Below are 18,031 nucleotides of genomic sequence, written 5' to 3' on the forward strand. Positions count from 1 at the left end.
CATCTACAGTAACATTTCATTTAAAAAAAAAAAAACATTTCAAAGCGTTCTTATGGTATAACTTTTTGGAAGATACAGAGCTCGAGAGGTAGGACAAATAGTGATCTGACTTAGTATTCAGCCATGTGTACTACCAGTGAAGTAAATCAACTAAAATAATGGTTGAACAGACATATATTTATATTCATAGCTAAGTTTGTTGGCATGTTAGCAAAGACTGTCTTATAAGTTGCTCCTATCTGCAATGTTAAAATTGTAAAGTCTTTTGATCAGAGCAGTAAGATATTTGAAATAAGTTTTCAATATGAATATTAAAATGTTGATGATTTTTTCATCCTAAGCATCTCAGTCCCATGTGATTTTCTATATATTTTCCAAAGGAGGTTAAGCTGTAATAATAAAGAATTTACTTTGTGGTGTGAATAGGTAATAGGATTTCCCTTGCATGATAATTGTTAGGCAATAGTTGGTAATATCTGATTATGAGAAGCCAGGCTCTGCAGTCCTGATAGTCTAGGTCCAGAGCAGTGGTGATGAACTTACCGCACATGTGCCACAGAAGGCTCTTTGTATCACTAAAAGATTAAGGTGCGCCACCACTGGTCTAGAGAGTTCTGTGCTTAAGTACAGTGTTATAATTTTATGACATAAGATTATCATCCATGATATAATTTTCAAGCCAGTTTATTAAAACAATGTTGAATATAATTTAACAAGTTTTCTGTCAAAGTAATAAATCCTTTTTATTAACCATATCCTTGTAGTTAAAAACATCTTAGCTACCCTTACTTTTACAGGTGACAGTTTTAAATATTTTTATTTGCTTCTACATTAGTAATGTTTAATTTCTTTAGATAATACAGTTTTATTATCTAGTCTTAAAATTACCACTTTTAATTATTATTTCCTCCTATAAAGAAAAAGAATTGTTTAACCTACACATCCCTCTATCTCCTTTTGATTCTTCTTCACCCAGATTTGTAAGCAGTTTACTTTTAGTTCTACTGTTAGTTTCTTATACTTATCAATTTCTTGTTTGATGGCGATTTGGCTCAGTGGCCTAAGTGCCTGCCTGGCAAGCTTGAGGTCGTGAGTTCGATCCGCAGTACCCCAAAATAAATAAATAAATTTCTTGTTCTATTTATGTTAGATGGAATCTTGTTTTATTATTAAATACAACAAACACATTTTCTACCCTTGTGGAATTTATAGTCTAATGGAAAAAGCTTAGGGACTTGAATTAGACAAAGACTTCCGAGAACATCAGAAGCACAGTGCATTGAAAAACAAAAATTTAACCTCACAGAAATAAAAACTTGATGTTGGGACTTAGGCAGCTGCACAAGAAAGCAATTTGCACACCCTCTGGATAAGCACCCCTGGCGCCGGCCAGGAAGAGAACCAGTCAGCTGTTCCTATGAGCCTACTGGTGCTGAGAATCAAACATCTCCCCCGACGTCCCATCAGCAACTGGGGACAGAGCTCTGAGCATCTCTTGGGAGAATGACTATATGCAATATAGCAAATAAGGGGGATTTCCTTCTATGTTCTGTTTGAAGGCAAAGGTTATTTTCACTGTTATGTTTTGTAATGATTGTTATGCTTTATTCAGTATTCTCCTTCAATTGGTTTTACAATGGTCTTGTTTTTGGTTTGATTTTGCTGTAACTAATTGGACAACTATTGTGAAGATAATGAGATATACCATAATACCTATTACTACTATCCCAGTATCCTGCTTTGAAGTTCTGTACCAGTGTCACTACATTGTCTTGATTGGCTTTGTTTTATCTTGTTCTGTTGTATTTTTACTACATTCTAAATAAAAAAATTTTTTAAAAGAATGAGATGAAACAAATTTAAAAAATAAAAACTTACACTTTGCTAAAGACACAATTCACTGAAAAGACAAGCCACTGACTCAGAAGACTTGTGTATTTACAATTCACATCTTAAAAGACTTGAGCCCAAATAAATAACTCTCAAAACCCAACAGGAAAACTACTTAATATTAATTTTTTAAAACGGACATAAAATTTAAACATAGTTGATCAAATTTGAGTAAATGCGTATACAAATGCTCAATACTGTTAATGTTTAGGAATGTACAAATTAAATATGCAAAGGATGCCACTATATATCTATTAGAATGGCTTTTTAGGAAAACTGACAGTACCAATTGCTGGCAGGACATGGAACAGTTAAAACACCCATACATTGCTTGTGGCAATAGAAAATGGTACAGACACTCTGGGAAAGATTACAGCAGTTTCTTATAAAGCCAGGCATACAATTATCATATGATCCAGCAATATACATATATGTTCACATGAAAACATAAATATTTATGGTGGATTTACTTAGAACCCAAACTGAAAATAATCAGAATTTCCTCATCTAGTGATTGGATAGACTCAGTGATACATACAAACAGTATACTATCTCAGCTAGAAAAGGGAACAAACTACTGATATGCTCAACAACCTAAATGACTCAAATTTGTTACGTTATTGAAGTATAACCCAGAAGCCTCACACTATATGTAATTTTTTTTTCCACATTTTTATTGATGCATGTTGGTTATACAGATTAGTGGGTTTCATTTTGGCAGATTTGTACATGCAGACACATACTTTATTCACTCCTGTGCCTTTGTTTTACATAGTTTCTGGGGAATGATTTTCTTTATGTGATACCCTTTAAAAGGAAAAATTATAGGAAAACAGATTGGTATTGGAGGAATCTCAGAATGGGAGGGAAAAATGGAAATAAATAAGCAGCATGAGGGAATTTTTTCCTTGACTAAACTGTACTGTATCTTTTTTTGGTGGGGGGCAACAATGTCGCACTGTGTAGTTCAGTCTGGCCTTGAACTCACAACAGTCCTCTTGTCTCAGCCTCCTGAGTACTGGGATTACAGGTTTGTGCCACCTGACTTGTTCTGTACCTTGATGGTGGTGATGGTTGCGGAACTGTATACATTTGTAAATCTCAAAGTCTAGTTATTTTCCTGTAGTTGCAGAAAGTGAATAAATCTACCCTCTACTAATAGTCATATGAACTAAAATGATCCCTCAGAACCAATCTTACTAGAAAAGTGCACACTTTATCAATTTTAATTTTTAAATTTTGTTCAATAATGATTAACATTGACAGTATCATATTCCAAAATGTCCTTACACCTCCTAGTCTGCCTCATGGAAATGGAAATTCTGAAACTTGAGAGGAATTGGAGTATATGAAAATGATAAAGTTATTCTAGAGTTTTCACTGAATTTTCAGCGGCTATCTTTTTTTGTTTAATTTTTTTTAATTTTTATTTTAAAGGGGGTAAAATTAAACACAAAAAAATAGAACAAAATAAGACATAAGAAAGCAATGTAAGAGATATAAATTTCAAAGCTAGATGACCTGAGCTCTTCACTATCATATTGTCTCTTTTTTTCTTCCAAATAGTTGTCATGTCTTCACATACAGAGAATTCATACAAAACAACATAGTATAAAGCTGATCTGAAAAGAATGAGGAAGGCAACTTAGGTCTTCAAAATCAGACAATAGGGAAGTCCCTAATGGCTGTCGCAGAGTCTCTCATTCTCTTCAAAATAGTTGTCTATACTTTCATGTATATTGAAGTTCAACAAAACAAAACAGTCAGGGTGGGAGGCATTGCTTGGCTTCCCGGTGCTCCAGGTCCCAGCAGGGCGTGGGTGCCAGTAAACACCAGTGGCTCCAGTCCTTGGCCACCGCAGCCTGCCATGCAGAGAGACTATTTTGTTATAGTTTCAGCACAGTGAGAGGAAGAAATTGCCAGGTGAAAATCCCTTTGCTTTTACCAAGTTGTGGAAAACAAAATGACAAAAGAAATGGTTCTTTCCCTTGGGATGGGCAACTAGGAAAGTTTACCTGAATTGAGTTAAAGTCAAGTGAGAAAACCCTTAGACTTAGGAATCATGAGTGTAAGCCTTTCTTTTCCCTCATCAGCTGTTTATGTGACTAAGGGCAAGTTATTCAGCATTCCCAAACTTCCATTTTCTTTCGTCAGTTTTAAAATTAGATGATCATACATACTTTTCTGAGAATTGTTCAGAAAAACAAAATATATAGAGCTCCCAAGCTGGACATATGTATAATAATACTACCACATTGGGAGGCTGAAGCAGAAAGATCACAAGTTGGAGCTCAGCCTGGGCAATTTAGTAACTTAGTGAGACTTTGTCTCAAAATTAAAAATTAAAGAGTTGGAAGTGTAACTCAGTGAAAAAGCCCTCGTTTAATTCCCATTATCACCAGAGGGGAAAGGGGAAAAAAAGTTTCCAGGTCACAAGCATGTTGGAGGTTATCAGTAAATGTAGTTTTCTTCTTCTTATGTTCACTCCTCAACCACTTTCGACCTCTCATTTATAGTATATGAGCATATGTTGGAGCTACGGAACCAAAATATGTGCAATCTCTTTGAAGCTTAAGTACTGGTATAAGGACTGGCAGTGGTGAAGGGACAGTCTTGCCTTGTTTCAAACCCAAGAGGCAAGACACTTGATTTCTTACCCTTTGGGTTTGATGCAGGGTATAAATTCCATTTCAATTGATTGATCTTCAAGCTCATAGACTCTTTCCTCGGTCACTTCCATTCTCCTGTTGAGTCTGTGCAGGTTCATTTGTATGTGTATTTCAGCAGTTGTACAAATCAGTTTCCATTTGATAATTGTATTTTCTTTGCTGAGCATTTTCATTTTTCATTCATTTCAAGACTATTCATTGCTTTTTTGAATCTTTTTATAATACCCTCTTGTCTTGGTTACTTTTCTCTTGTTGTTGAGACAAGATACCTGATGCCCAAAGTGAAGTAAGGGAAGGTTTATTTCTTACAGTTTTGGGGGTTTCAGTCCATACTCGGCTGGCTCCAAGGTAGGATGGCATGGCAGGGCAGCCATTCGTGGCCACCATAAACAGCAAGAGTGAACAGAACTAAAGAGAGAGCAAAGCTCATCTTCCCTCCCTTACACTATATGCCAACTCCACCTCTGGGTAGGAGCAGCACTCACACCACCAGTTCCAGTACCAGACAGCAAACTAATCATGAACGCCAGACTTGGCTGCATCCATGATTGCATGAGGCTTGGGGGTCATCCTAACACAAACCATAGCACCTCTTTAAAATCTTTGTTACATAATCCTAACATCTGTGTACTATTGTTATTGGTGAATATGGCATTTTTTTCATGCCAAGTAATTTTGGATATTGTATCATAAAGCTTGGGATATTATTTAAATCTTGTAGAGATTTTGGAAAGTACTAGTGATCAAACTTGGGGTTCCTTCCTGCCAAAAGAGCCCTCCCACTGAGCTACATCTCCACTCTATCATCTCTCTTTTTTTAAAATATAAGTGTTAGACAGTGTCTTACTGAGTTGTCTAGGCTGGTCTTGAACTCACAACCTTTCTGCGTTAGCCTCCCAGAGTGTTAGGCTTACAAGCATGTGCCACCATGCCTGCTGAACCCTCTCTGTTGCCTAGGACTGTGCTTTCATACTAGCCCAAAGAATGTCTGTATTTTACTTTAGCACACAGGCAACTCAATTAGGTCTCAGGCTGCAGCTTGCCTTGTATGGATTGTGATTCTGATACAAGTTAAATACTCATATCTGAAATGCTTGGGGCCAGAAATTTTTAAAGATTTTGATTTTTTTAAAATTTTGGGATATTTGCATATTCAAAATGAAATCCTGTGCAGAGAACTCAAGTCTAAAAATAAAACTTATGTTTCATACTACATCTGATGGTGGTATATCTGTAACTCAAAAAGTTCCAGATTTTATAGAACTGAATTTTTGGATTAAAGATGCTCAACCTGTACCAATCTAGTTTTGAAAGCCATAAAAATACCATCCTATGTATGTACCATCCATTGGTCAGTGTAGAAATTAGGAAGTGGCCTATCCATTGGTTTAGTTCTGAAAATCTTTGATGTGCTAATTAGCATTAGACTGTTCCTGTACAGCTCCAGAATAAGCCCAAAAATTCATCAACAAATTCTTGGTGTCACTTTCAAGGCTTCTCCCTCCCTCTCAGTGCTTTCACCAGTGTTTTAGGTCCTTGGAGCTCTCCTTTCTGATCCTGTAGTTCTTTGACTCTTCTGCTGTATTTCATATTCTCACATCTCATTTGAATCTAGGATCAAATGGAGGAGGGAAAGAGAAGAAATGAATGAATAAATGAATTCAAGAGGGGTGTTGGCTTCGTCTTTCTGGAATCACAGTTCCACTAAACAGAAAAGAAGATTCCCCTCCATTTCAAATGTGGCTCTTTCAGATTTTCACTTTTTGCTACTTCTGTTCCTGCACTGCCACTACTATCACCATTGGACTTCCTGAGACTCTTTTACTCTGGAAAGAGTTCCCATTCTTGGACCTCAACTCAGAGCTAGAGGTGTTTTTCCAGAGTTCTGTCTGTGCTCTAGCACTGACTCGTGGATTTTTGACTGTTAAGTTTATATACAAGGTTAAATTCTTGGTGAAGGTACCAAAGAGGTTTGGGGGTAAGGATAAATTCCTTGCCATTTCAATGATGCCTTGAATTCTAGTGTTTTTCCCTGATTACCCTACTGTTTACTTTTCAGAAACTTCAAATAAGCTGCTTCGTGTATTCTATCCATATTTTAAAGTTTGCTTCAGTGAGAGGGCCCATGTATACATAGTGTCTACTCTATCTTCCTTGAACCAGACCCTGTAATTCCTTTAAAGGGTAATTACAATATTGCCACCATCCCTTCTGCTTTTATAACCTATAACTAATCCTCTACTAATGTGTAATTTGAATCATATTTCTGCTGGGCCAAAAAGAATCTTTATTAGCTCTCTGTTGCCTAGGGCATACTCCTTATTTCAGCACTCAAATTCCCCAAATATATTATCTCAGGTCATTGCCAGGAGGGATAAGTGCGGATTGATATATAGTTATCTTATTATATGCTCATAACTTTATGTATTTATTTCATTCTATAATAGTTTCGTAACTTTCCAGTTTCTCCCTCTTAAAAGGCTGCACATTTTTTCATGCTTACTTGTACCACCTTCTTTAAAATTGTGCTGTTAAATTGTTCTGCCCTGCTCTTACATATTTCCCGTAACCATAATGTGATTTCTTCAGCCTTTAAAAAGCTTGTTTTAGTTTGTGCTTTTTCATGATATGTGCATGTAGTTTGTCTTGGTGGTATTTTTATGTTAGAGATACAGTGATGGTATAGGGCTTCAGATAATATTAGGCTTCTGAGTCAATAGCTATGAATAACATTTAGTGCCTATCATGTCCTTTTTTCATATATTCCCTTGTAACAACTCTTTGATATAATTATTCCAAGTCTCAATCATATGGAAATATCTAGGGTAAATAAAACCAGAATGCCTTTTCTGCAATAGCCATGCGATTCTTCAGTGTAAAAATTTCAATTTTCTACCTCCTAATAGCTACCATATAGTAGTTACACGGCAAGGGCACTAACTTATTTTCCTCTTTCTACAGTACCTTGGCCATGTAGAAGTTGATGAATCAAGAGGAATGCACATCTGTGAAGAAGCTGTAAAAAGATTGAAAGCTGTATGTATTTGATAGTTGCCAGTACTGATCTATATACAGCAGTATTTTTTACAAGATTATGTGCGATAAATTTCAGTAATCCAGTACCACTAAGAGCAGTGTTTCTCTTAAGGCCAGAAATGTGGACTTACTAAAAACATCTCATGTTATATCCTACCTCTTCAGTTTTGGCCAAATATTATCCAAAATGTACTTTTGCAATTTATATGAAACAAGTGGTATGAAATCTGACAGAATAATAATGTAAAATCAGGATAAAACCATTATAATTAACATCTTAACCTAATAGAAATGGGTTTTATGTTGCTGATTTTAAATCTCCTGTGGAAAACAGCTTTCCACAACAAAGTAAGAGACATACACTGATGCCTGGTAATGGGTTTTTTTTGGGTGGCAGATGGAGCTTTTCATTACTCTTTTGACTCGGGCTTCCCAGTTTTCTTCTCCACATCCCTTTAGCATAAGCAGTCTGTTTCCACTGCCTTTTACCATAAACTTTCACACACTTGGACTAGAAAGCCACATGCCAGAATAACATTTCCTTGGCCTGTTATGCCATAGAACACACCCAAGGCACATGTTTATGTATTTAACAAAAGGAAAGAATGGATTTGCAGTTCATAAAGGTTCAAATTGAAGTACTAATTTCATACTTCGATAGGCTTCAGGAATGTTCCCTAGATGACAGCCATCTTCAAACCTTCCTTCTGTCCAATACATGGCCTTTTCCTACTTTGCTGCAAAAAGCTTTAAGCATTACTTGTGCATGTCCTCACCCCAAACAGCATTAAAACATGTTGCTCTGGGTTTGCTGATATGGTGGGCTGCCACAAGTTTGACTACTAATGAGTGCTTTCTCAGTTTGCTTAATAACTAAGCTTTTCTGTTTATTGGTCTACTCCAGTGATGGCAAACCTTTCAGAGCTTTCAATGAGACAAATAGCCCACTGAGGCGTGCATGGCATAGGTTCGCCACCACTCTATTACCTCTTATCTATAATCCATTAACATAAAATGTATAAAATTTAAAATTATGTGAGAGGTAAATTTTATTTTGAAACAAATCTGAATCTATTGTAGAAGGAAAAGAAGAGAAAAATAACTGACAGTAATATACAAAGACTAACCTAAATAGACACAAGTACACATCCATATATTCATATATACCATGTGTATACTTTACCTCATAGTTTAGTCATTTGAATTCAGGGTTTTGTTTAAAATTTTAGTTTTCTTTTTTTCCTGTACTGGAGATTGAACTCAGGACCTTGCACTTAGTTACAGCCAGCCTTTTTTATTTTTGGAGACAAACTCACTATCCTCCTGCTTCAGCCACCTGAATACTTGCGATTGTACCATGCATAACAAGATCTGTCTGAATTCTTAAATGATGAACCCCTTCCTCGTTTATGTCCTCTCTAATTCACCCATACTGTTGAGAGGACTAATACTCATGTAGTATTATACGTGAAACTGTAGTTGATAGACTTGCCATGTTACCTGAATATATTTCTCAATTAAATACAGACGTGGGTAATTTAATTTTCTGTTTTTACCAAAACCAATTGAAAAGAAAAAGAAAAATTCAATTTATTTTACAAAATAATTTTTAGTTCACCTACAAGAATAATAAGATGAGTTTATCTAAGAACATCTTAAAGTTAGATACGGTGGCATGTGCCTCTAATCCCAGCTACTTAAGAAGCTGAGGCAGGAGGGATCACAAATTCAAAGTCAGCCTGGGCAACTTAATGAGACGCTGTCTTAAAAAGGATAGGGTTAGAGATGTAGTTCAGCTCACCCTGGGTTCCACCTCCAGTACCACAGCAAACAAAAAGTTTACTCCAATCACTTGTCCCACTCTAAGACTATTTTTAACACTATATTGATGACTGAAAACAGACAAACAAGTAAACGAATTACATGGACCTGAAACAAACTACAGATAATTATTAAAATCTTACAACTTACATAACTTAGGGTTAAGAGGCCACTGTGGAGAGAGTCTAGAGAATCTTCTCATGGAGAGTATGGCTTCGTGTTCATTTTCTAAGCAAGGACAAGCAAAAGATGGCTTAAATTTGTCCAGAAGATTTTGAGAAATGGTATTTAGTTGTTTAATGAGCGAGCACTCAGTCTTAATTGCTTAGTTTTGTTTTTGTTTTGTGGTGCTGGGGCTCAAACCCAGGGCCTCACATGCCAAGTAGGCATTCTACCACTGAGCTGTACCCTCGGCCCAGCTGAGTAGTTTTTAAAATTTTTCTTTTAATTAGAAACATCTTTTTTATATAAATGGTATATATTTATTACATGATATACAAATGAACCCAAAAATCTATAAGAAATACCATTTTTTCAGGGTTTTTTCCCTTAGTACATGTTTGTAGTACATAGTGATTACATTTCTGTGGGGAGTAAGGACGGGTGCATAAACACATTTTAATTTATTTTTTTCAACCTCTTCCACTCCACCTTCCCATCTCTTTGTCTCCTTCCTTTTGCAAATTGTGGAATTCCAGATAGGTAGTACTTAACCATCTAGTTTCAAAACTAATTTTTCAATTGAGTGGATTTTTTGTCACTTTATTATTTTATTTTTTTAAACCAAGATGATTATTAACTGTAAGCATATTTACTTAAGGCATGAGACTATTTAGATACTATTTAATGAGTTTTTATATTCTTTAGAAATAGAAACTAAATTTCTGTTTCCTAAAAATTTTGTTTCCTTTTTAAATTTTTGCAGTGCTAGGATTCAAACCCAAGGTACTCTCCTACTGAGTTATACCTCTAGCCACTTTTTATTCTTTATTTCCATTTTTAAAATTATACCTGTATCTAAAACTATGTTTGACACATAGTAACTAATCAGATCTGTCTCTGGAATACATACTCAGTATTGGATCTAGTACTCAATCTAGTACTGTAATTGTCAAAATTATATCTTACGTATAACTTCTTAAAGTTTAGAAATCTCTACAGATCTTACTTCCCTGTGGTCTTGTATGACTAAAAAGATAGATAATAAAAAGATTAGAGATACAGAAATGTTTAGACGATTACTTATTTGGACATACTTAAACTTTTGAACTTTGAGGGGAAATTGACCCCTTCTGAGCTGTCATAAAGAAGTTACTTAAAATTGTTAGAAAAATGCTATCCAGGAGAAGAGACTTGGATCAAATATGTATATCTTTGCATTGGCAGACATATATTACTAAAAAATGTGGTTGAATTTTTGGATGATGGGGTAGACTTCCTGTTTATTATGTTCAATGAAACATAGTGCAGTACTGAGAATCTTGAAGCAAGCTCCAAGTCTCTAGGATGATGTTCTTCTCAGATCATACTAGTAGGTTCCTAGATTCATAATGTTGGTCTCTTTTCACATTTTTACAATATCAACATAGCTAGGTGTCATTTTGCCCCTTGCCCCTCGTGCTTCTAACAAAAATCCCTGAGGATCTACAACCTGCTATTTGAGTTACTAAAATTGTGCCAACCACTTTGTGTCTGGAGGTTTTTATTAGCTTGATTTTAACTATACAACTTCCTTTTAAAATTTCTTAAATGGAAACAAATATAAAGGTACACAAATAGAACACCTTTGGAATTAATTTGAATGTCAAAGTTTTAAAGTTTAAAGAATTATGTAGTTAAGTAGTAAACCAAATATTTTAAACTTATACAAATGACCTTTATAAACATTTAACATTTCTAGTAATTTTTAAAGTTGTGGAGAACTGAGGAAGAAAATAATTTCCAAGAATAGTTGTGGAGGGAGGTGTTTTTCCCCTCCAAAGTAGTCCCTTATACTTTAGAATTACTTGAACCTTGGCTGGAAGCCATCTGCGTATTTGATATTCTCAAATGAAAAATATGCCCTCACTAAATAAGACAGTTTCAAAAATGTGTTCCTAAGAGCATGTTTTTAAAATTCTTACACTTTCTATACATAGTGTTAGTTATAGCTATTTTCAACTCATTTCCTTTGTGACATAATTTTACTTACCAGCTACTACAGGATTTAGATTATATAAGAAAAACGACAGAACTGGCTGTTGCCCATTTTTGTTGCCCACATGGCATAGTCACTTACAGAGAGAGGAATATTGTTATTTATCAGTTGGCTTTGTAAATATTATTTCAAGCCTTTGGTTATTTTTGTCTCACTCTGGTCCAAAATGCCCTTCATTTTAAAAGGTCATTTCTTTCCACTGTCTCTTACGTGTCTCTCCCTTGCCTTAGTTTTAGATTAGTTTCATTATACTCTCAGTTTCTAATATGTTGGGATTTTATTCATTATTTGATATATTTGTTTTAATGTATGTTCTTGTTTTAGCAGGTAAAGGAATCATAACTTAATTTTTAAAACATTAATATTCTCTAATCTAATAACTTTTTATGCATTTTGCACGTCAGCTTTTCTCATTAACATCCGGGGTCTAAGAAGAGGGTTCCGTACTTAACAAAAGCTTTTCTAGGAGCTGTATTAAATATTAACGAACCTCCTTCCTGCCCTTCCTATCCCTCAAGAATGGTGAATCTTTTAACTTTGGCTGCATCCTTGAAAGCTGATGGTTACTCATAGTTTATTAAAACTAGGGCCACCAAACTTGGCAGCAGAAATAGCCTTAGTCTTACTACCATAACTGCCCCAGTTACATTCTTATTCTTCCAGTTTTAAGTTCAGAATATCTTGTGGGAATACTTGATGCTATTTGTGATTGCTATACCTTAAGGGGAAAAAAATTCCAGTATTTGAAAGTATTGAGGGGCTGGGGATTTAGCTTAGCGGCATAAGCACCTGCCTTGTAAGCAGGCGGTCATGAGTTCAATCCCCAGTACCAATAAAAAAACAAAGTATTGAATGAATTTATAAATTGTCTCTGAGTCAAACTTTAGTATAGTTGTCTTTTCCTGGAAATTTATCCAAAAGTAGACATTGGTAATTATAAAAAGTAATAGCTTAAACTACAGTTCATCCCCAAGTGAGAAATGTAAAGGTAAGCGAGGTTTGTTAAGTTAGAACCCACCTACTTCACATAAATTCTTCAGAGCTTAATTAGTCATTGATTTTTATAAACAATGGTTAAAAATTGATGGTAGAACCATGAATATGCTTCTCTTATCTAGATAATTTCAGAATTGCATATTTATAAATGTCAATATGTGTGTTTTAAAACAACAGCATTTTAAAAGAAAAGCTCGGTGTGATAGTGTATGCCTTTAATCCCTGCTTCTCTGGAAGTTGAGGCAAGGTGACCACAAATTCAAGACCAGCCTAGGCAATTTAAACAGATCTTGTCTCTCTGGGTGAGTTGGAGTACGTCTGTAATCCAAGCACTTGGGAGGCTGAGGTAGGAGGATCTCTGTGAGTTCGAAGCCAGCCTGAACTGCATAGAGAAACCCTGTCTCAAAAATACCAAAAGAGAGAGAAAGAGGGACTGTGGGGTGGGGGAGAGACTGTCTCAAAATTAAATGAAAGAGGTTGGGTATGTCCTAGCAAAGTCTACATGTTGCTTGGGATGTAGAAGTGCTTGCCCAGCATGGGCGAGGCCCTGAGTTAAATCCCTCTGCCAAAGTGGGGAGGGGGCTAGAAAGAAAACAAAATTCTAATTCCTAAACTTTGTCTGTGGCCTACAGACAGTTTGGTTCTCAGAAGTGTTTTCTTGGCTCCAGTGTAAACCTTAGCATTGTGTTTTTATAGGTGATTTATTTTATACCTGGAATAAAACATATCTGTTATTTCCCTGTGTATATTGTGGAATTAATAGCACACAAAGACATACAAATTGATACTAATACATAAGAAAATAGGAAGCCAGTGGGTAAGTTCTCCGTAAATAGAATGGACTTCTCTAGGTGACATCTTGAACTCAGTAAGAAGAAATGGTACAAGGACTGATGATATATGCTCACAGTTTCATGTTATGTGTTGCAACTTTGCCTTGTTTGTGGTGCTAGGGACCCTAGGACCTCACCTAGGACCTCACACATGCTAGGTAAGGACTCCGCCACTGAGGTACTTTCCCAGCCCTATTGCATTTTTACATAATTGTGTGGCCACAGTTCACCACTGATTTTTTTAAAAATTATTTTTAAAGAGATAACTTCTTATGTGTTGCTCAAGTTTACCCTACACCCCAAGCAGTTTTCTTGCTTTATCTCCCCAAGTAGCTAGGACTGTGGGCACTCACCATTGCACCTGCACCTCGCTGCCACTGATTTTAAATTGAAAAATATATATGGAACCAGTCTTCTGTTCCTCACTACTATGAATTTAAAATACAAAATCAAACCAAACAAGTGTATTCTAATGTTTTTCTCTGCTGCCAAATTTGGATAATCTCTGTTTTGAAAGTAAATAGAGATTACTAAATTAGTTGCATGAATACAGGTTGTGATTTCTCCTCTTTCTGTGGATTCCTAGGCCACACAGCGTGTCTCCCTGCATTTTCATGCACCTTCCTTTCTCCTTGTCACTCCTGGTATGGATAACTCTTTTAAAACTCTCACTCCCTACCTTTACCCACCTTGCCCCTTCCCTTACTTCTGTTTGTGCTTATTGATGTGAAACCCTGGGACATTTAGCCCATACAATAATAGCACTCGACTTGTCCCCCTGTTCCTCCAGGAAAGGAAGTTCTTCAAAGGCTTCTTTGGAAAAGTAAGTTTGATGCCATGTTCATGCTTGCTATATAAGGAGTTACACCCCTAGTATAGCACTGACATACTTAAAGTATAGCTTTGGTTTCTTTATAACAGGAACTGATTTGACTGTATATAGAAATTAATGAATCAGATAGTTGCTATCTATGGTGTAACCTATGTATCTGTGATACTAAATCTGATTTCTAGGAGAATCCAATAATGAGTCAAAAGTTAAAAGGGCTTTCTCTTCAGCACTAGGTATTAAAGTTTATTTGCTCTTGCAAAACTATGTTAGCTGTATTTTTAACTGGTGGGTTTAACTTATTGTCCAATATTGATAAAGAAATGGGAAGAAATACTAAATTCAAGTAAAAATTTAAGAGACTCCAAATGTTGCATTCAGTATTATTTTTTCATTTAGGTTAAATTTGAGATGAATCAGTGGAAGTATGTGAACTTCTTGATTTTTAACCTTAAGATGCCAATCTAAAAAAAATCTTAATTATTAGTCTACCAAATATCTGTCACATGGAAGGTTGTTTATGTACGTGCTTTCCTAGTAATAATTGCTTAATGTTCAGATATCCTTAAAATTAAGGGTATTAGGACCAGGGATGTAGCTCAAAGGTAGAGTACTTGTCTAACATGCACAAAGCCCTGGATTAAATCCCCAGCATCTCAAGAAAAAAGAAAGAAAAGGAAGAAATACTTAAGATAGCAATGCCCAAACAAGTAAATACATTTTTGTTTCAAAGTTCATCATTTTTTAGTTTTGAATAAATGCTACAAAGTAATCTCACCAGGAATGTGCTTTTAAATAAAAAAACTAATTTAAAGCCTTTTGAGTCTTTTCAGTTGCCTTCAATTTATCCTCCCACTAGTCTTCAAGAAATAGGCTGATAAAGAAGCTTGATTGGAGTTTGCCAGGTCAGCTGTAGTTTGATGAAAGCTGAACATGAAGAATCTCATAAAACAGCACAAGACAGGGTTTCTCCCCTGGCCATGGTGTCCCACACTATCAGGCAGGAGAACTATAAATCTGCGTCCAGGCTTAGTGACTTATGAGACGCTGCTTCTAAATATTTTAAAAGGACTGGGGATGGGGCTCACTGCAAAGGGCCTGAGTTCAATCTGTTATAACAAGGAAAAAGAGAGAGAAAGAAATTTTTATCTAGAAACTGTTAAATGGAAGAATTGTTAGTCTTAGCCCTGATTCTGAATTTACAAATTGTAGCCAAGATATGATGCTTCCACTTTCCCTTAAGTCACCACCTATATCCAACCACTGCCGTCAGTGTTTCCAGAAACTAGCAGTAAGGAACAGATAAATCTGGCCCATTACAAAATTGTATTACAAACACCATAAAAGAAAAGGGAGAGAAAAATGAGGACCTCAGATAACTTTTTCCAAACTGGCCACATGAAATTGTTCGTTGCTTTAGGAAATCCAATAGTGCACTCAGTTCTTTAGAGATTATAAAAAATGGCTTTGCCAGGTTGGTGATGCACATATATAATCCAGCACTCAGGAGGCTGAAGCAGGAGGATCAATGCAAATTCAAGGCCAGGCTGGGCTACATCATTAGTTTAAGGCCAGCCTGAACTACACAGTCAGTAAGACCTTGTCTCAAAAAAAAAAAAAAAAAAAAAGGCTTTATTAATGTAAATTGGTCATACTAACTAAATGTTTTATTACCAAGTATTACATGGCACTTAACATTTGAAAAGGGCAATTTTAATATATTTGAGAAACCCCATGAACTAAGCAATCTGTATTCTCGTTTTTTGAGGGGACTGACTCAACATAGAAAATGAAATGTTCTTACGTTACTCTATTGGGTCTCTTTTATAGTACCGGGATTAAACCCAGGACTTTTTGTTTTAATTAAGTCTCTTTTAAAAGCCATTTACTTGTAGTTATCAAGCTTTATAGTTTAAGATGTGCTTTGACCTACTTTATAATTTACTGTTTAAGACAGCTCAGTGAATTAGACAGTAGTTCATAACATTGCATTTTATAAAAGAATAAACAGAAGTTCCAAAAGGTCACCCAGCTAGAAATAAATGGCAGCACTTACCCTGAAATTTAGCCTTTCTGAATTTTGGTGCAAGGTTCTTTCACCTACCCCATGATACTCTTTCATTCAAAAATATTAACATCTGCTGATACATACCTTAATTATAATGAATGGAGAAATAGCTAATAGGAAGCTAGACAACTATGGGACCTGAGCAGTTCTGTAAGCATACATTGTATGGTCTGCACAGAGTTTACAAATTTGAATTAGTTGCAAATACTTTAAATATTGAGAGACTGCACATAAAAACTAGGACATCCAAAGAATTAGAAACTAGTAAACCAGCATGGTTTCTATGTGACAGCAGTAGCCTGAGCTACCCGGGTGTTAGCTGTGCCCTTGGGCTACCTGTTCAAAATTCCTGCAACTCCATGTTGTCCCCTACACTTGACACCTCATTTTGTTACCTACCGTTAACCCCATAGATGTTAGAGCTTGTAAACTCTTCCCTGGGCTGGTATGTCATAGCAAATCAGTAGAAATGTTACAGTTCTGTTGCAGCAGATCCTGTGAAAGTATTGCTCATTTTTTTCAAGTTCATTTGCTTCTGTAACTATTAAATGGCTCCAGTAGAAATGATTAAGTTTTGATGAATTCATGGTCGAAAAGTAAAACATACTTATACTGTTTTTACCCAATACGTAAGCGAAAAACACTTTGTGGTCTTTATGACCACTTTTAAATCGGTGTACTCATATCTACATTTGATTTTAAACATCCCTTTTTTTTTGCCTCTGTGACAAATTGTCTTTTCTGTTTTTCTGCATGCTGGATCATTTTTTAGAATAATCCAGCTACCTTTTCACTTTTTTTTTTTCTTCAAAAAATTCTCATTACCCTGCTTGTATAAACTTTACCTGTTCTAATATTTTACTAGATTTTTTTTTAAGGATTTGGTGTATTCTGCCAAATGGCAGAGTGACTGAAAAGGCAAGAATACTCATAAGATTTCCATTCACCTTTAGTTGCAGTTTTTTTCTGTGATGTAACCAACTAGTATGTTAAAAGTGTTAGCCCCTGACTTCTATACTTTTTTTTAAAAATCAACCCTCAGAGTTGTATTTCTTTCAACTATATCCATGGCAACCCATTGTTTCTCCAGCCTCAAGTCAAAGCTTGTAAAGTATACTAAGGATTGTGCTATCCACGTACAAAGAAACAGGAGTTCAATTTTTCAAGAAAGTTCTGAACAATCTTTTTATCTTAACTCAGTTATTCCGTGGTTTTCAGATGCCTCCTTTTTCTTAAACGTCCAGATTTTCTTTGTTATTTTTTCTTTCTTCCCACTTCACGGAGAACGTAAAACCAACTAGAAGGAAACTTTCACATGTGTCATCCACCACATCCACTCACCCACCTGCATCTGTGCCCATGTCCGGTTCTGTCCTGTTCAAAGGATGTCTGATCCATGGTCCACTCAAGAAAGTGAAGGATGCCGATAGCCCCAGCACTCTGGGAGGCTGACACAGGAGGATCACAAGTTTAGGCCCAGCCTGGGCAACTTAGCAAGATGTTGCTTAAAAGTAATTTTTAAAGTTAGAGATGTAGCTCAGTACAAACATCGGGAGGTCAGTCCTCCAGTCCTGGAAAAAAGGGCTGGTAGAAAATACATCTTACTGTTCCAAACTAAAAGCTACTATCCTTTTAATAAAAGTATTGTAATAAATTTAGAATGTCAATCTCAAGTCCTAAAGAAAGCTGTGT

The 18,031-nt window shown here is 35.8% G+C and overlaps 1 protein-coding gene across 32 annotated transcripts in view; it reads left to right on the plus strand.

Moving 5' to 3' along the window:
- The window catches only part of Numb (NUMB endocytic adaptor protein), a 196,452-nt gene that overhangs the window by 149,780 nt on the left and 28,641 nt on the right, over positions 1-18,031 (plus strand). For 27 of the 32 annotated variants that reach the window (XM_063241371.1, XM_063241380.1, XM_003472400.5 and 24 more), the window contains 2 exons: positions 7,521-7,595; positions 14,233-14,265. In XM_063241371.1, coding sequence (XP_063097441.1) covers positions 7,521-7,595; positions 14,233-14,265 — 108 coding nt within the window. The remainder of the gene's footprint in view (positions 1-7,520; positions 7,596-14,232; positions 14,266-18,031) is intronic. The other 5 variants (XM_063241385.1, XM_063241384.1, XM_063241394.1 and 2 more) reach the window with 1 other exon arrangement.

The sequence above is a fragment of the Cavia porcellus genome, unplaced genomic scaffold (assembly GCF_034190915.1).
Source record: "Cavia porcellus strain 051 isolate PalLab524CR breed Dunkin Hartley unplaced genomic scaffold, mCavPor4.1 scaffold_31, whole genome shotgun sequence".
Lineage (NCBI taxonomy): Eukaryota > Metazoa > Chordata > Mammalia > Rodentia > Caviidae > Cavia > Cavia porcellus.